Source organism: Diplotaxodon limnothrissa, linkage group LG23, assembly GCF_057381915.1.
Source record: "Diplotaxodon limnothrissa isolate DT_005_m linkage group LG23, D_limnothrissa_male_GT1.1, whole genome shotgun sequence".
Lineage (NCBI taxonomy): Eukaryota > Metazoa > Chordata > Actinopteri > Cichliformes > Cichlidae > Diplotaxodon > Diplotaxodon limnothrissa.
Window position 1 is genome coordinate 28460573 of NC_140617.1, and position 14972 is coordinate 28475544.

Here is a 14972-nt window from a genome sequence, read left to right on the forward strand (position 1 = left end):
ATCTGATTTTGGAGGGAACCGTTACTTCAAGGTGGAAGCAAATGGAGTAGAAACACTGGTTTTCAGGCTTGTAATAAGTCACTCTTCATCAGTTTGTGCTTTCTGATCGGGTGCTGCTGGCTGAAGACAGAACGCTGAATAATCACAGAGCTTTCCCCTCCTCAGCTTCATATTAGAGAAAAGAAATTCAATCAGAAGGCAGAAATGGGAAATAAAAGCGTTTTCTGTGCCTCCTGGATGAGTTTCAGATTTATGTCTTACACACATAACGGGATAACTGTCACGGTTGCGCATTAGTTTCAGACTTTAACTGTTTGCATACGCACAAGGTCACCGTTAGTGTGGCATGCTCACAGGAGGAGAGATTAAAAACACACGTAAAAGACGGACGTATCAGTCGTTAAATGAATTCAAAGGAATCAAACAACTGTCAGGATGAATGAGCAGCAGTTTTAGATCTATTTGGTAACCATCCATGCAGTTTCTTTGGACCTGTGCAAATGTTTGAAGGTGATTTTGATGGTTACATTTAACCCGTCCGAGACTGAACCTGGATTTAACTAAGCAAACACAGATGACGGTCAAACTATAGAAAGTTTTTGAAAATGAAAGAGCAATAGAAAAATAACTTTTGAAGCACATTATGACAACTTTGAGTTTTAAGATGTGTTCTTACAAACAAAAAAACCCAAAAAAAAAAAACATTTTAAAGACAAAAGCACTGATTTTATGTGCCGATAAGTTTCTGAAATAGTTTGGAAGGGAACCAGGACACAAAGCTGCAGACGCTTCTCTGTGCTGTGCTCAGAACTTTCTCTTGTCATCTCGAAATAAACCCCATCTCAGGAGAGCTGCATGCGCTCCCCGATTCTCTCCGACTCCGCGTTCAAACCGTCATTGAAAACATTTGTTTCTGGCTAAATGAGCAGGCTTGTGTCCAGGCTGCTCCAAAGGCTAATTAAAAGCTCATCACCAAACAAACCCAAAGGCACTAAAATGGCTCTCACGCGGAGCCGCGCCGTCCTGTTGGCGTCATTTAATGCACGGGAAGCCGAGCAAAGAAAGAGAGCGAGCGCGCGTCGGAGCGCCGGCACATTTGGCACCGACGTCACTTAAAGTTTTGTTGGAGCAGATGGCGCTTTGGCTCCAAATTTGGCAGCAGGCATCAAAAAAAAAAAAAAAGAAAAGAAAAGAAAAGAAAAAAGAAAAAGAGGAAGAAATAAAACAAGATTTTGATTCCTGTAAGCTGAGAATACACTCAGAGACGACACAGGCATACAAAGGGAGAAACAGGAGTCAGAGCAAAAGAGCCACTGAAGGTGGACTCAGATGGTTGAGACTAAGAGAAATCCAGAAATATCTGAAGTATCAAAAAAGACTGAAAATATCAAAACATTTTAATTTGCTTAATTTTCACGTTTATTTCTTATTTATTGTTATTTATTTATTCAGAGATCTGTGTGCCCTTTTAGGGATTTGTCTTGATTTGTGTTGATGTCTGATTGCCTGATCAAGGATGATTATCTCCTGTGGGAGATGCAGTTATCTTACATCTGATGCTCATTTCTCTGTATATACAACGCTCAAAAAATTTCATGAATGCACTGAAAACACATCGGATATGAATGGGAAAAAAAAATCATGCTGGATATCTATAGTGGTACGAGCTGGGCAATGTGTCAGGAGGGAAAGGATGCCTCATCGTTTAATGGGTGAATTTAAAGATACCTCAAAATGAAAAGATGATGTGGCAGGGTACTCTATTTTGATGAAATTTCATGGCAGCAGTTCAAGATGGTACTCAGTAGTTTGTATGCATGCCTGACCACATAGATGGTGTCCTGGGGGTTCTTCGCCCAGACCTGGAAGCAGGGCACCACTGACCTCATGGACAGTCTGAGGGGACTGAATGGACCAAAGATCAAAAGGTGTTCTTTTGGATTTAGGTCAGGTGAGTGTAACAGCCAGTTTCTTCATCCCACAGGAACTGCCTGCAAACCCTTATGTGGTATGAGGCCGGGCTTGGTCATGCACCAGGAGGAACCCAGAACCCACTGCACCAGCATAGCACTCCTGACAGTCGGTCTAAGAACTTCATCCCGATACCTAATGGCAGTCAGGGTGCCGTTGCCTAGTCTGTAGATGTCTGTAGGTCCCTCCATTAATATGCCTCCCCAGACCATCACTGACCCACCACCAAACCGGTCATGCTGAACGATGTTACAGGCAGCATAACGTTCTTCACAGGTTCTCCAGACCCTTTCACATCTGTCGCATGTGCGCCGTGTGAACTTGCTCTCATCTGTGAAAAGCACAGGTCACCAGTAGTGAACCTACCAACTCTGGCATTCTATGGTAAATGCCAATTGGGCTCCACGGTGCCAAGCAGTTAGCACAGGGCCCATAAGAGCATGTCAGACCTTCAGGCCACCCTCATGAAGTCTGTTTCTGATTGTTTGGTCAGAGACATACTCACCAGCGGCCTGCTGCAGGTCATTTTGTATCTCTGGCAGTGCTCCTGTTCCTCCTTACACAAGGGAGCAGATGCTGGTCCAGCTGATGGATTAAGGGCATTGTACGGCCCTGTAACTGCCTGTCTCCTCCATGCTCTTTAGACTGTGCTGGAAGACACAGCAAACCTGGCAATGCCATGACTCCACCAGGAAGTCGGCCTACCTGTGCAGCCTCTGTAGGGTCCAGGTATCTCCCCATGCTACAGTACCAATAGTGACCCTGATGCTGGTAAATGCAAAACTAGTGAAAAAATGAATAAACAAACAAAGAAAACCTATAAAAGATGAGAGAAAACCATTCATGTTGTGGGGAGTGTGTCATGAACCAGAATGTTCATGACACACTATCCTGTGTGCCTATCCTCTGAAGCCTGTTAGCATATTTATTGTTATACTGCTTTTCACCCACATCAGTACTTCCCTGCACAGGGAAGGAGGCGTTACAATTACTGAGATCAGCAGCAGACTGATCTGACTGAGGTTTAGAGTTTATAAATATGTGATAATGACACGACTAACATATTTTACAGCAGTGAAGCAGAAGTTCTAACTGAATGATGCAGAGAAGGGCCGTCAGGTTAGGCAGGATCCTTTCACTCTTCCACTCAAGAGAGTGTCTGTTCCTCTCTATCAGCCCGTCCCAGCAGCTGCACCATTACTTGCAAAGAAAGCAAACTGTGCACTTCATAACTGTGGGATTTTGAACAGATGTTTCCTGATCCCCCTCCCCCCCGCCCAACAACAGTGTCACCTCTGCTGTCAAGGGATGAAGACCGCTGAAAGTCAGTTTCTGATTTGACTGTTTGTCCTGTAGATGCATCTCCTCTAACCCTCCCCTTAAAAACTGCACTCTGGATAATCCAAACACTTTTTGAGACAGCTGCCTGTCACTGTCATATAGGAATGTCAGTCTTACTAAACATGCTCATTCTGCTGGCACTTCTGGGGAACACTTAGTTTTATTTTACCTCTTTTAGTTTTAGAGTGTTCTGTTTTGCTAACTTTAATAATGTCGATGTGCAGCATAAAAGGTGTGGATCACTGTGCAGAGAAAAGCACCAGTGTTCATGTTTGCAAACTGGAACCAGCTTTTACTCTATTAAATTGATGTTTTAAAATTAACGGGTGATTAGACTTGCTAGTATTTCAACGGATTAAGATATAATTCTTTCTGCACCGTATACAATGAAATCCCTTTAATCCTGTTTAAATAGCTTGTCCTGTCCCCGACTGGAACTCTTAATGGGTTCTTCCTGATGTTTTTTGGACAGGATCAACATTAATTAGGTCTCAGCACAGCTGTTTTTGAAACCTTTAGACACGGCAGCAGCGACTGAGTCATATCTGTGACATTTGTCTGGTTATTTTTACCCAGACAGACTGCCCAGCATGTATCATCCCCTTACCTCCACCTTGACCCTGTTGTCTCCGTAGCACAGGTGCTGCAGGTAGGCGGCGGCGTTGGCTTGGACAGAGGGGAAGTGATGCTGCAGCATGTGGATGACCTCGGGCAGCTCGGGGTCACGCCAAGCAAACTCCCTGATGGGAAACAGAGAGAAAAGTCTCCATAAGGGTGGCTCACCTTCTACGCTCAGCCATTTTTGGTTTATTTGTGCGGTTTTGTAGCATCTTGGATTCATTATAACACTTCTGACATTTTTTTTAATGTTTAGCTATTTTCTATTTTCAGAGGATTTATCCTTTTGATTGCCTGATATTTAACAAGTAAATCAGCAAATAAGCAAACAAACTAGGATGACTGAGCAGAGCATTGGATGGTGCTGAAGACATTCCCACGTATATTGCAAGCATCTACTATGGGTTTTAGCAATTTTGTAAAAAATAAACACTCTTTGTCAAGTAACAGAATTTGAATAAATTGAATACCCACTCTGTGACCACCTACATCACTGTGTAAAAGTTTGAGTGATTTGTGTGTTTATATTGCTCATCATCAGCAAAAACGGGGGCCAAATTAATTCAGTGAGCTCAAACAGCCAGACTCCAAAAACAAAAAATCTACAGCCAAGAGATGAAAAAGAAGTCCTGCAGCAGATGGCGAGGCCCCAACAGAGGCCTGCAGACAACACAGAGACAGCCTAAACCCCCCCAAAATAAAGACTGTGGCAAGCTCTCTCACATTAATACACCAGTATACATGCTAATTAAACTGTATTGTACTGAGAAGAACTGGTGGTTGGAGACTTTGAGTACCTGGGGTCCTTGTGGATGCTCTCGATGGACGGGGTTCGGGTGACCACCTGGTCCACCAGTCCAGAGTGCCTGTGTGAGTAGACGGGCTCGCCGGGAACCCTGAAGGAGTCGACGTATACAGCTGCAGAGCTCAGCCCATAGCTGCTTCTTTGGTACGGCAGCGTGTTGCAATGGCTTGTGGTCCGAGGGAGAGTCCCCATTCCTAAGAAAATTAGGAAATTTAATCTGTGCTTTCTTTCATTCGCGATCAAGGATGTGTTTCTGGAGGCAGTTTACATCGTCAAAATGCCTCCAAGGTCACATAAAAGAGAAAGTAATATTCTACATTAAGTGCTTCAGCAGGCAGGGAGACGAGTCTCAGGCCAAACCTGTTTAAATCTTGACTAAACAAAACTAAAATGGCTCCTTAGATCCTCCACTATCAAACTCTACAGAGCTTTCAGCCTTAAATCATTCAGCAAAGACTTCAATTAAGAAGCTGCCGAGTACATGAAAGGTTTCAGCCTAATTAAAGTTTGACCTCGGGGAGCGATAGTAATAACAGTTCCTGTGCCTGTAAACCACGATTTCCGCCACAGATTTTAAAGGAATAATTTCTAACCAGATGTGAAACTGAGCTCCATCTCAACCTGGGGAAACAAGAAAAAATAAAAACTGGGTCGTCTGAGTAACTCTCTCATTTCAAAAAGACTGCTACCACAACCCAATACCACCACCAGCACTGCTACGGATATGATACAGATTTTCTGGGGCAGTTAGCATTTACTTCCTTTTGATTTCCAGTTAGATTTAGTGCTGAAATGTATTGATAATTCACAGTAAAACATAAATTTGATTTATTAGGACATAAAATTTGTTAATTTTATTTAAATAACCAACTGTCACATGCAGCTAGCAGAAATATTTCCTTATAAACAAGTCAAACTTCTGCTGATGTGCAGTACCTGTGTTTGTCCTGTAGAGGGAGCCCTGTGGGTCGTGGGTGGGGCTGTGGTACAGGGGGCTGTGGAAGGAGCGCTCGTCGAAAACAGGCGTCATGTGGCAGTCTGGAGACAACGCCGCCCTCAGCTCTGGATCAATTTGCCCGCTGTGACCGGCGTATGAGCTGTGGAGCCCTGCAAGTAGACAATTAAGCTTTTAAATAAACGTTATTTACACCACAGTAAACATAAAAATGTTTACTGAGGTGGCCTCCTCCATACTACACTCACAGAGGATGAGGAGACATCCTAATAGTGTTACCGGCAACTTTGTTAGGTACAACTGTTCATTAATGCCAAAGTCTTCTCAGCCAATCATATGGCAGCAACTTATTTAGGCATGCAAATATGGTCAAGTCACCCTTTATGGTGAATAAAGGTGATTTAAGCAACTTTGAATGTGGTACGATGGTTGGTCTGAATATTTCGGTAACTGCTGACTTACTGGGATTTCCACCACACAACCATCTCTAAAGTTTACAACAAACAAAACATCCGGCGAGAAGCAGTTCTCTGGGAGAAAATCTCTTGTTGACGTCAGAGCTCAGAGGACGATGACCAGACTGCTTCATACTGAAGGCAACAGTAACTCAAATAACCACTCGATACAACCAAGATATGCAGAAGAGCATCTTCTACACCAGGTGTGTCCAACTCCAGTCCTCGAGAGCTACTTTCCTGCAGCTTTTAGATGCATCCCGACTCCAACAAAGGGTTGGATTACCACTTCAGCATGCCATCAAGTTTGGCAAAGGCCCAGTAATAAGCTATTCTGTCGGAACAAGGATGCATCTAACAGCTGCAGGACAGTAGCTCTCGAGGACTGGAGTTGGACACCCCTGTTCTACAGCAACAGAAGACCGCATGGAGCACAGCAAACTGAGGATTCACACTGGCTCACCAAAACTGGATAGTAGATGATTGTAAAAATACTGCCCAGTCTGATGATTTTCAATTTCTGCTGCAACATTTGGATAGTAGCGTCACAATTTGGTGTAAAAAGCAGTAAAGCATCCTGCCTTCTATGAAGGGTTCAGGCTGCTAGTGGGGTAATTGTGTGGGGGATATTTTCTTGGCACACTTAATACAAACTGAGCATCGTTTAATCACCACAGTCTACCTGAGTGTTGTTGCTGACCCTTTATGGCCTCAGTGTACCATGTTCTGATGGTACACCTCAAGGTACTCATGTCACTTGAGCTACTTCACATGTACTGTGTGCAGAAATACTGAAAAATGTGCAAGAAAACACAATGTCTAATATCTAAGAAAGAAAAAAGAAGCCCAGAGCTGCATGACACCAGCCTATCATGGTCACACATGAAATCGCCTCATTATCTGGCTCGCATGCTTGTCATCAACTTGTGAGACCGTGCCAATCCATACTGTTCAATACTCTGTATTTTAAGTCACCAGAAACTGTTGTTGCGCCTATAAAATGCATGAAGACTCTGGTCATTCAAACCGTGCTGTAGGCTCAGACACCAGCAAGTCAAACAAGTAAAGCAGAGGGTTTTTCCATCCTCCAATCTCAGAGCAGATCAGTTCAAAGAGTGCTCCAATTATAAAGAAGCTTTAGGGCATGAGGGGGGCAGCCTCGGCGGATCAGTCCAACAGCTGAAGCACACAGTTTGCACTTAAAGCTGGTGATGAAGGAGCCATTTACTTCTGCAGTTTGCCTCTCTCAATTTACATAAATGTCCTAGTGAAAGAGATGGGCGCTCTGATCTCACATGGCTGGATGTATTTCTGAAAGAAAATGAAAAAAATGAAAAAAAGCCCTGTTCAATCTGGACCTCGGGGTCGTACTCGAGGGCTCTTCAATGGCCCATAAAGAGTGTGACCTTCAGGTTAGAGGATGCTAAAGCTACCAAATGTATGAAATGTGCTAGAACGACACAGAATCAGGTTTCAAGGGGTTCGCAAAGGCTTTTATCAAACATCGAGCACTGCAGCGGCTCCTAAACTGGAGATTACTACACTATTAATAATATAAAGACGACTGTGTCCTGTGTATAATTTATTACAGCTAAACTGTCAATGTCAAGGCTGGTTTGCATTGTTATAACTAGAAACCAAAATAGAATCTGAATAATTCCGTCCTCAACCCGCTTATCTGGTGAATAATGTAACAATTTCTCTGAAACCGGATTTATCTTTTTATCCATTAAGGTTTAAGCTAGTAAACTGGTGTCAGCGGTTTACAGCCGTTTCTGTCAGTTACTCAGACTACTTTTCGATATCCCAACCATTTAAGCACTCTGAGACACACTTTCACACACTAATCTAAAACCTTTAAAGTCTCCAGTCCCGTGGAAACTTGATTCAGCAGCTTGTGAAGCCTTCTTCAGCTGCCACATCTTAAAGTAATGTAGTAACAGCTCAAGGATGTTTTTTTTTCTTTTTTTAGCCATCTTGTTGCAGATTTGCCGCTAGGCCTGGGATAACTGGGATTCATTCACTAATATTTTAGTAGAAGTGTTCTTATCTTTCACAAAAAAATACATCTGTACCCAAAATTACCATCAGATTAATTAAACGTGCACACCTACCTATTTTATTCTTACCACAGCTGTATATGTGTGAATCAGACTGAATCTGAACCCACAGGCTTGTGCATCCTGCATACCACCATGCTCTCATCTCTCTAATTTAGGACAAATACATCCAATTCCAGGAGAAGCAGAGAAAATGGTGACGATGTTGCAAGGGAGAAGTCTGCACTGGCAACGCAAGAATAACGCAGAAGTCATTTTGAATAAATAAAATGAGACATGAGATGATGTGAGGTAAGGAATATTGGAGTATCTTTAAATGAAAAGCCTGCAGCTTTACATTTAGTGTTTTGTTGTCTTTACATGCATTTAGCACAAAATTTCTAATTCACTAAAATTTCAGCCATCTATCGACAACTTAATTACCATTTCAAACAATCTTTTACGTTGAGCTTTTAAAATCATTTATCCAATCATTTTAAACAATTTTATACATTTTTATGCTACTTCTAAACCCAATTTCAGCCACTTACCCAATAATTTTAGCTAAAATGCTTATTCACGGCTTTAAACCACATTTTTAAGTTACTACAAATTTCTACAATATCAGCCATTTACCTACCTACCTATTACATTTAGTATCTATTTGAACAATTTACACATTTACATTATCCATATATGGTTTTACACTATTTCATCTGCTGTCTTTAGATATCTGTCCATGTATGACTTTTAGCTAATTATGCTAAATCAGACATTGCAGATCAATCCTTGTTACATGAAAACAGATCCTTCCTGTATCTATTTTTCTGTTTTCAATCAAAAAGAGATCTGGGAAGACCAAAACTTAAAAATCTGAAGCATAATAATGACAGCGCTTATTGAAAAAATTATTTCCACAAAAAACAAACAAAAAACCAGCTCATCTTGCGGTTGCATTCGTGTTTTGGAGGCACACCGGGTTTCAGTACCTAAGCCACGAGTTTCACTGATCAGTAATAGCCTAATCTTGTATATCCATCTATTGCTTATCTCACTCGTGTAATCTGGGATTACGCTGGATCTGCAGGATAACCGGGAATAAGGACTTAGGCGACGTATTAGGCCACTTAGCAGCACTGCAGGATGAAAACCAGTCAGCTAGAGAATAGAAGGCATTTTATTTAGTCCACTGATTCTGCCTCCTACCCACACACAGACATAACGCACAAGAAATCCTTCCATCCTGTTTTCACACATGCACAAACACAACAATAGCACAACACACAAGATGCACAAATGCATATTCATATTCTTGACACATATGCTTGAGCTGATGCACACAAAAACAGTGCAGAAGAAAACATATGAAGACTAGTACAATAAAGCCTTCCAGTGCAGTCAGCTGATAATCACATGCTGATGCTCCATGGGGCTTTGTGATAGAAACTCCCCTATATGGGTCAGTGGGAGCGGCTTACTAAAGTGGCAGAGGGCAGGACGAGGCATAAATCTGTGTCGCTGCTGCAGCATCAGCAGCGCTTCTCCGACAGTAAATCCTCCACCGGCCTCGTGCAGGGAGGAAGCTGTCGATAACCAGTTAACAGGCAAGGAGCGGCTGCGTCCTAACGTTTCCAGAATACAAAGCTCACGTCCTTCAACATCACCACGGCCCCGGCGACAGAGTCAAACACGTCTAGTTCAAAGCCACTTTTGGGTCTGAAATGTGCTCCAAAGACGCCTCAAAGGCAGCTGTAAGCCAGGCTCATTGAACAGCCTGGCAGCAGTACAGAAATAATCCCTTCTCAAGTTTCTCAGCCAGCCTCGGCTGTCTCAACCAATCGGAGAGGCACAAAGTCAAAAGGTTGGCTCTCAACAGAAAGTCAGTCAGCTTCTCATCATCCACTTAGCGTTGTTATTAACTCTGTAGACTGACAGTAGCTGCTAATTTTGATGAGTGGTCAAACTAATTTCATCCCTCAAAGCTTCACAGTTCCCACAGTTCGCATAAAACAAAAGGAAATGTTTAGTGGCACTAAATGTGTTGACATTTCACCAGTTTTACTCTATTTTTAAAGGTTCCCACTAAATGACATATTAAACACAAGCAGGTTATTTATCAGGCAAACGGGCCAACTTCTGTTCTCCATTTTATCTCATTTTCAGAATAAGCACAATGAAGACGTCAAAACTGACACACTGAGCTATAATTAATAATAAAAATAATCACGGCGGCATGCATGAATGACAGACTTGCAAACTCACCCTGACTGCAAATCCACTCCTAGCACCTCATTAGACAAACTGAACTCACCTGGAGGCCCGTGTGTTCGCCAGTCTCTCGTTAGGTGAGACCGAGCTGGAGCGGAGCTGCGGTGACTCAAGAGTGGACTGTAGTTAGTTCTAACAAAGGCTCTGTGGTGTGTACTCACACTGAAAAGTACTCACTGCTTAAAAATATATAAATACACGGTGAGCTGCCAGACATCAGAGCAGCTTGAGATGATGAAACAAAGGTAGAAGCGTCATCTTTCTATCCACCTAGAAATGGTTCAGTTTAGTTTCAGCTTCTTTCCAGGCCCACATTTAACAAGCTCAAATCTGTTATGTAGACTTCCCAGCCTTACAAGTTCAAACTGAGCAGAAAGGTGATCCAAGTGACTTTGAGCGTGGCATGGTTATAGGTCAGAGTGTTATAGAAACTGCTGACCTACTGGGATTTTCCCACACAACCATCTCTAGCGTTTACATAGGCTGGTCTGAAAAGGAGAAAATATCCAGTAAGCAGCAGTTCTCTAGGTGAACACGCCTTGCTGATGCCAGAGATCAGAGGACAATGGGCAGACTGCTTCATGCTGATGACAATAGTGACTCGGAAAACCACTTATTATAACCAAGGTCTGCAGAGAAGCATCTTTAAATGCACAAAATCCCGAACCTTGGGCTACAGAGGCACAAAGACCACTCTAGGTGCCACTCCTGTGAAGAAAGTGAAGTTACAACTTGAGTCTCAAATCCTCCTGCAACATTCAGATGGAACAACCTAGAAGTGTGGATTTGTCCTCCCTTATATCGGCAGTTCTGCTGGTGGTGTAATGTGTGGGGGATACTTTCTTGGCATACTTTGGACTCCTAAGTATCATGTGACCATGTCCATCCATCTATAACCACAGTATCTTAAATCATCACAAAGAGAGTGGTGAGGGAGGCAGAGCCTATTATGGGAAGTGAGTTTCCTTTCTTCCAGAAGATGTACTGATGCACTGCCCAGCCAACGGTTCATCAAAGGCGCTCACAACCTTAACCGCAACCTGTTCCAGGCCTGTAAGAACTCACATGAGCTATTTTCCTGGACAAAGTATGACTGTTTATTAATTAATTAATTGCCAGACGTATGTTCTTATATTTTTGCATTTGCATATATCTAAAATATGGTGTCTTATTAATTGTGACCTGCTAAAACATTTTCACCAACTTCTTACTTTTGAAAATCTGTGATGACAATAAAACCAGGTGAGAGTCTGAATCTGAGTGGGCTTCTCTGTGCGTATGTGTAAAAACTGGTAACGGGAATAGTAGCAGTAATAGCTGCTAAGATATGAGGTGTGAACAAACATCAAGCTCTGTTTCCAAATGACCTGAATTCTCTATAGAGGATCACAAATGGTGATGAGAGCTGGTTCAGCAGCTACAAATAAGCAGTTTTCATTGAACCCGATTCCAAACCCCCATAAAGACTGCATGTGACGACCTCCCCTGTACTGTCAATGACTAGTTTTGACATCTCAGTATAAATCAATAAAGATTAGAACAGGTTCCAGGATTTTTCAAGGGTAGCCCTGGTAAGCTGTATAGGCAGAGATCACCGTCACTAACTTCTAACGCACACGCAGTCGTTTTGTTCTGGAAAGTTTGTTCTTTTGTGCCTGAAATATGGAAACCACTCAGTTTAGAAAAGAGAAACACGGGTTACTTCTAGTAGACATTTAAGGGGGAAAGAGTTAAAGGGTTAGGATGTCAGCTGAGAAGCAATACCAGGAGCCTGTACTCCTGACATCATCGTCATGGATGGACTTCGGCTGTAACATTATGAGTTGTCTGAAGTAAAATATCTACACTGTCGTGCACACCATTGTGAGGTTTTTTTGCAGATACCAACATAATCATCGGTTGCTATTTGGACCATTTGCCGCATTTGCCTCCCTGCAGGTTTGGCCAAAAACAAAAGTCAAGTTTAAGAATCTCGATTGTGACAAACATTGCATATCCAGTGCCCACAGCAGATACACTGGGTCCAGTGTTTTTGTTTAGTTTATTTGAATCATCTATTTGGACTGTGGTTTGTAAATGGTTTACATTTACTTCATGTATGTTTTGGTGTATTTAGTGCTGCTACTTGCTCCTGGTTGCTTTAGAGTTTATTCCTCCCTCATTGTTTAATCCTCTCGTGTCTAGGCTCCCATGTTTATGCTGCGTTACAGATACCTCAGAACTCAGATGTTGGGAGTTAGCGTGCTCTTGAAAAAGTGAGGAAAAACAGGATTTGATTTGGTTCCTTAGCAAGGTAGAATCATTCAGGTATCACTAGCAGTAGAGCATGATATATATATTCTTTTGCACTTAAACACATTCATGACTAGAGCCTGGTCAGTGCTCTGCATATAGCTTATTGAGTGAAACATAAATGAACAACAGTGACGTTACAGGATAAAAATTTAAGTTTTACCTCTGTTTATATTCAGTGGCACCATCTTGCATTGTTAACTCGGGGTTGCTGTGGCTGCTTCGTCTTTCTGAGTGGGAAATCTGAGGTAGAGGGACTTTCCGCGTTTCACAATGGGAACTTGGAAATTCAGATTTTCTCAGGAACTCACTGTTAGTTAATTTGTGTTTCTGCATTTCCTGTTATCACACTTGCTGTTTTACTTTGAGAGTCAGTGTTCTTGGTGCTTTGCTTTTAGTTTTGCTTCCTTTGTCTTTTCTCCTGTGATTTAGTTCTCCTGTGTCTCCACTTCCCTAATCACCCTGTGTCTATCTATTGTGTCTGTATTAACTTGTCCTTTGTTGCATCCTCCCACGAAGTAATATCTTTTCCTTGTTCCACGTCTCCCCAAAATTCCTAGTTTTTGATTGTTTGTTTCAGCTCAGCTCATGCCCTGTTTTTTATGTTCTAATGAAGACGTTAATGCTTGCTGTCAAAGTGTAACAGGCGCAAGTATAACAGGACATCTAAAAAAAAAAAAAAAAAAACCCATCTAAAAATAGCAGTGGAACTGAAAATGGTCCAGATGTGCAGGACAAGGTGAACTTGAAACTGACATGGGCAAAATTGAAATCAGGTATGGACTGCTCTCCAAAGTTTTTCTTGCACAAGCCCCCTGCTAGATATGCTCCCACTGGGCATGTGCAGACTGATGGTGGTGAGACCACAGTTCATAACATGCAGAAGTCAAGGTTCTTAGCATCCAGCAGCCTTCTGGTCAAACACTCCTCTATGAGTGTTACATGCAATATAAATCACTGTCGACCTGCTGCACTGCAACCCCTTGCTGCTTCTTTCTTCTGCTTCATATTCAGACCCATTGATACTAACGCGGTTTCCTCGCTCAGCCATCATTTTGCTGAACGGCACATGAGAGAGAAAATGGAAGCCCTGCGATCGTGCGCAGTGTGTTTTTTAAGCATTGGCTCTGTCTCTGGCTTGTTTTCCTTTAACCTGCCGCACATCAATCACAGCCGCCAACAAGATTAAAATTAAAAGACTTCAGAACTACCTGCTACAAGTGAGATCCTTCCCAGACGACATTGCACTCCTTATTTTTCATACTAGCGTGGATCAAATAAAATTTTATCTAACCCAGCAGCATTATCTGCCAGTGCCGGAAGATAATTTGACTGAAGAAAAAACAAAAAAAACAAAACATGAAATGAGCTCCCCAAGCCTGGATAGGAGATAACATCACCTGCCGAGCTTGCACTTTGCCTCAAACTTATTTTGTTCAACGTGAGCTTCGATTAATGATTCTGGACGCTTGACAAAGACGCAGGAAACATCTGCAGAGAGCACAAATGTTGTGTGCTACAATATTAAATCAGCGCTGCTCAGTCAACTTTCCCCAGACCAAGGAAAGGTTATTAAATCAACAGAGGAAATGGTGTCGAGGCTGTGGAGCGTGGCTTTGTTTATTTACAGCGAGGAGAGCGCACAATCAGTCCGCCTCCTGCTGCAGTGCAGCCATTTTCTCAAGGGAAACTTAACGTTTCTCCAGCAGCCCTCCAGGCCAGAGACTGACCTCTCTACCGGCTACATTACTGACTCAAGAGATGGAGGAAAGGAGAAGCTGCGCCTTTCCACTCAGTACGTTTGGAATGCAATATCAGACCGTAGGCTGCAGTGATCCCAGAGGTTTGTTTACACAGTTTCACACCTGAGATTTTTATCAGCCTCTGCAGCTCTGAAAGAGAATCAAGCTATTCATGAACATTTACTGGTTGTGATGGTTTTACTATGTCGAATTTAAGACTACGAATTTAATGCCTTATTTGACCTAGTTTCCCTCTGAGAACTGAAACAAAGAAGGACTTTGATCTAGATCATGCTTTTTAATAATTGGCTTTATTTTAAAACCATATTTCTTTTAGTTGGGATTGGATTTGCTGAAGCATGAAAGAGCCCTTTGTTTCCAAGTTGTTCTGTAAAGTCACACAGACTTAACTGCAAGTGGAGCAGTTATGTTTTACATTATACGCTCTGATTTTTATTGCTTTTTATAATATCTTGATTGTCCTGA

General features: G+C 42.3%; 1 protein-coding gene across 3 annotated transcripts in view; it reads right to left on the bottom strand.

Annotated features, from left to right (window-relative positions):
• LOC146608242 (plakophilin-4-like) overlaps window positions 1–14972 on the bottom strand; it is a 79946-nt gene that overhangs the window by 28053 nt on the left and 36921 nt on the right. For all 3 annotated transcript variants that reach the window (XM_085347088.1, XM_085347087.1, XM_085347086.1), the window contains 3 exons: window positions 5672–5842; window positions 4728–4929; window positions 3920–4052 (listed from right to left, as the gene is read on the bottom strand). In XM_085347088.1, coding sequence (XP_085203214.1) covers window positions 3920–4052; window positions 4728–4929; window positions 5672–5842 — 506 coding nt within the window. The remainder of the gene's footprint in view (window positions 1–3919; window positions 4053–4727; window positions 4930–5671; window positions 5843–14972) is intronic.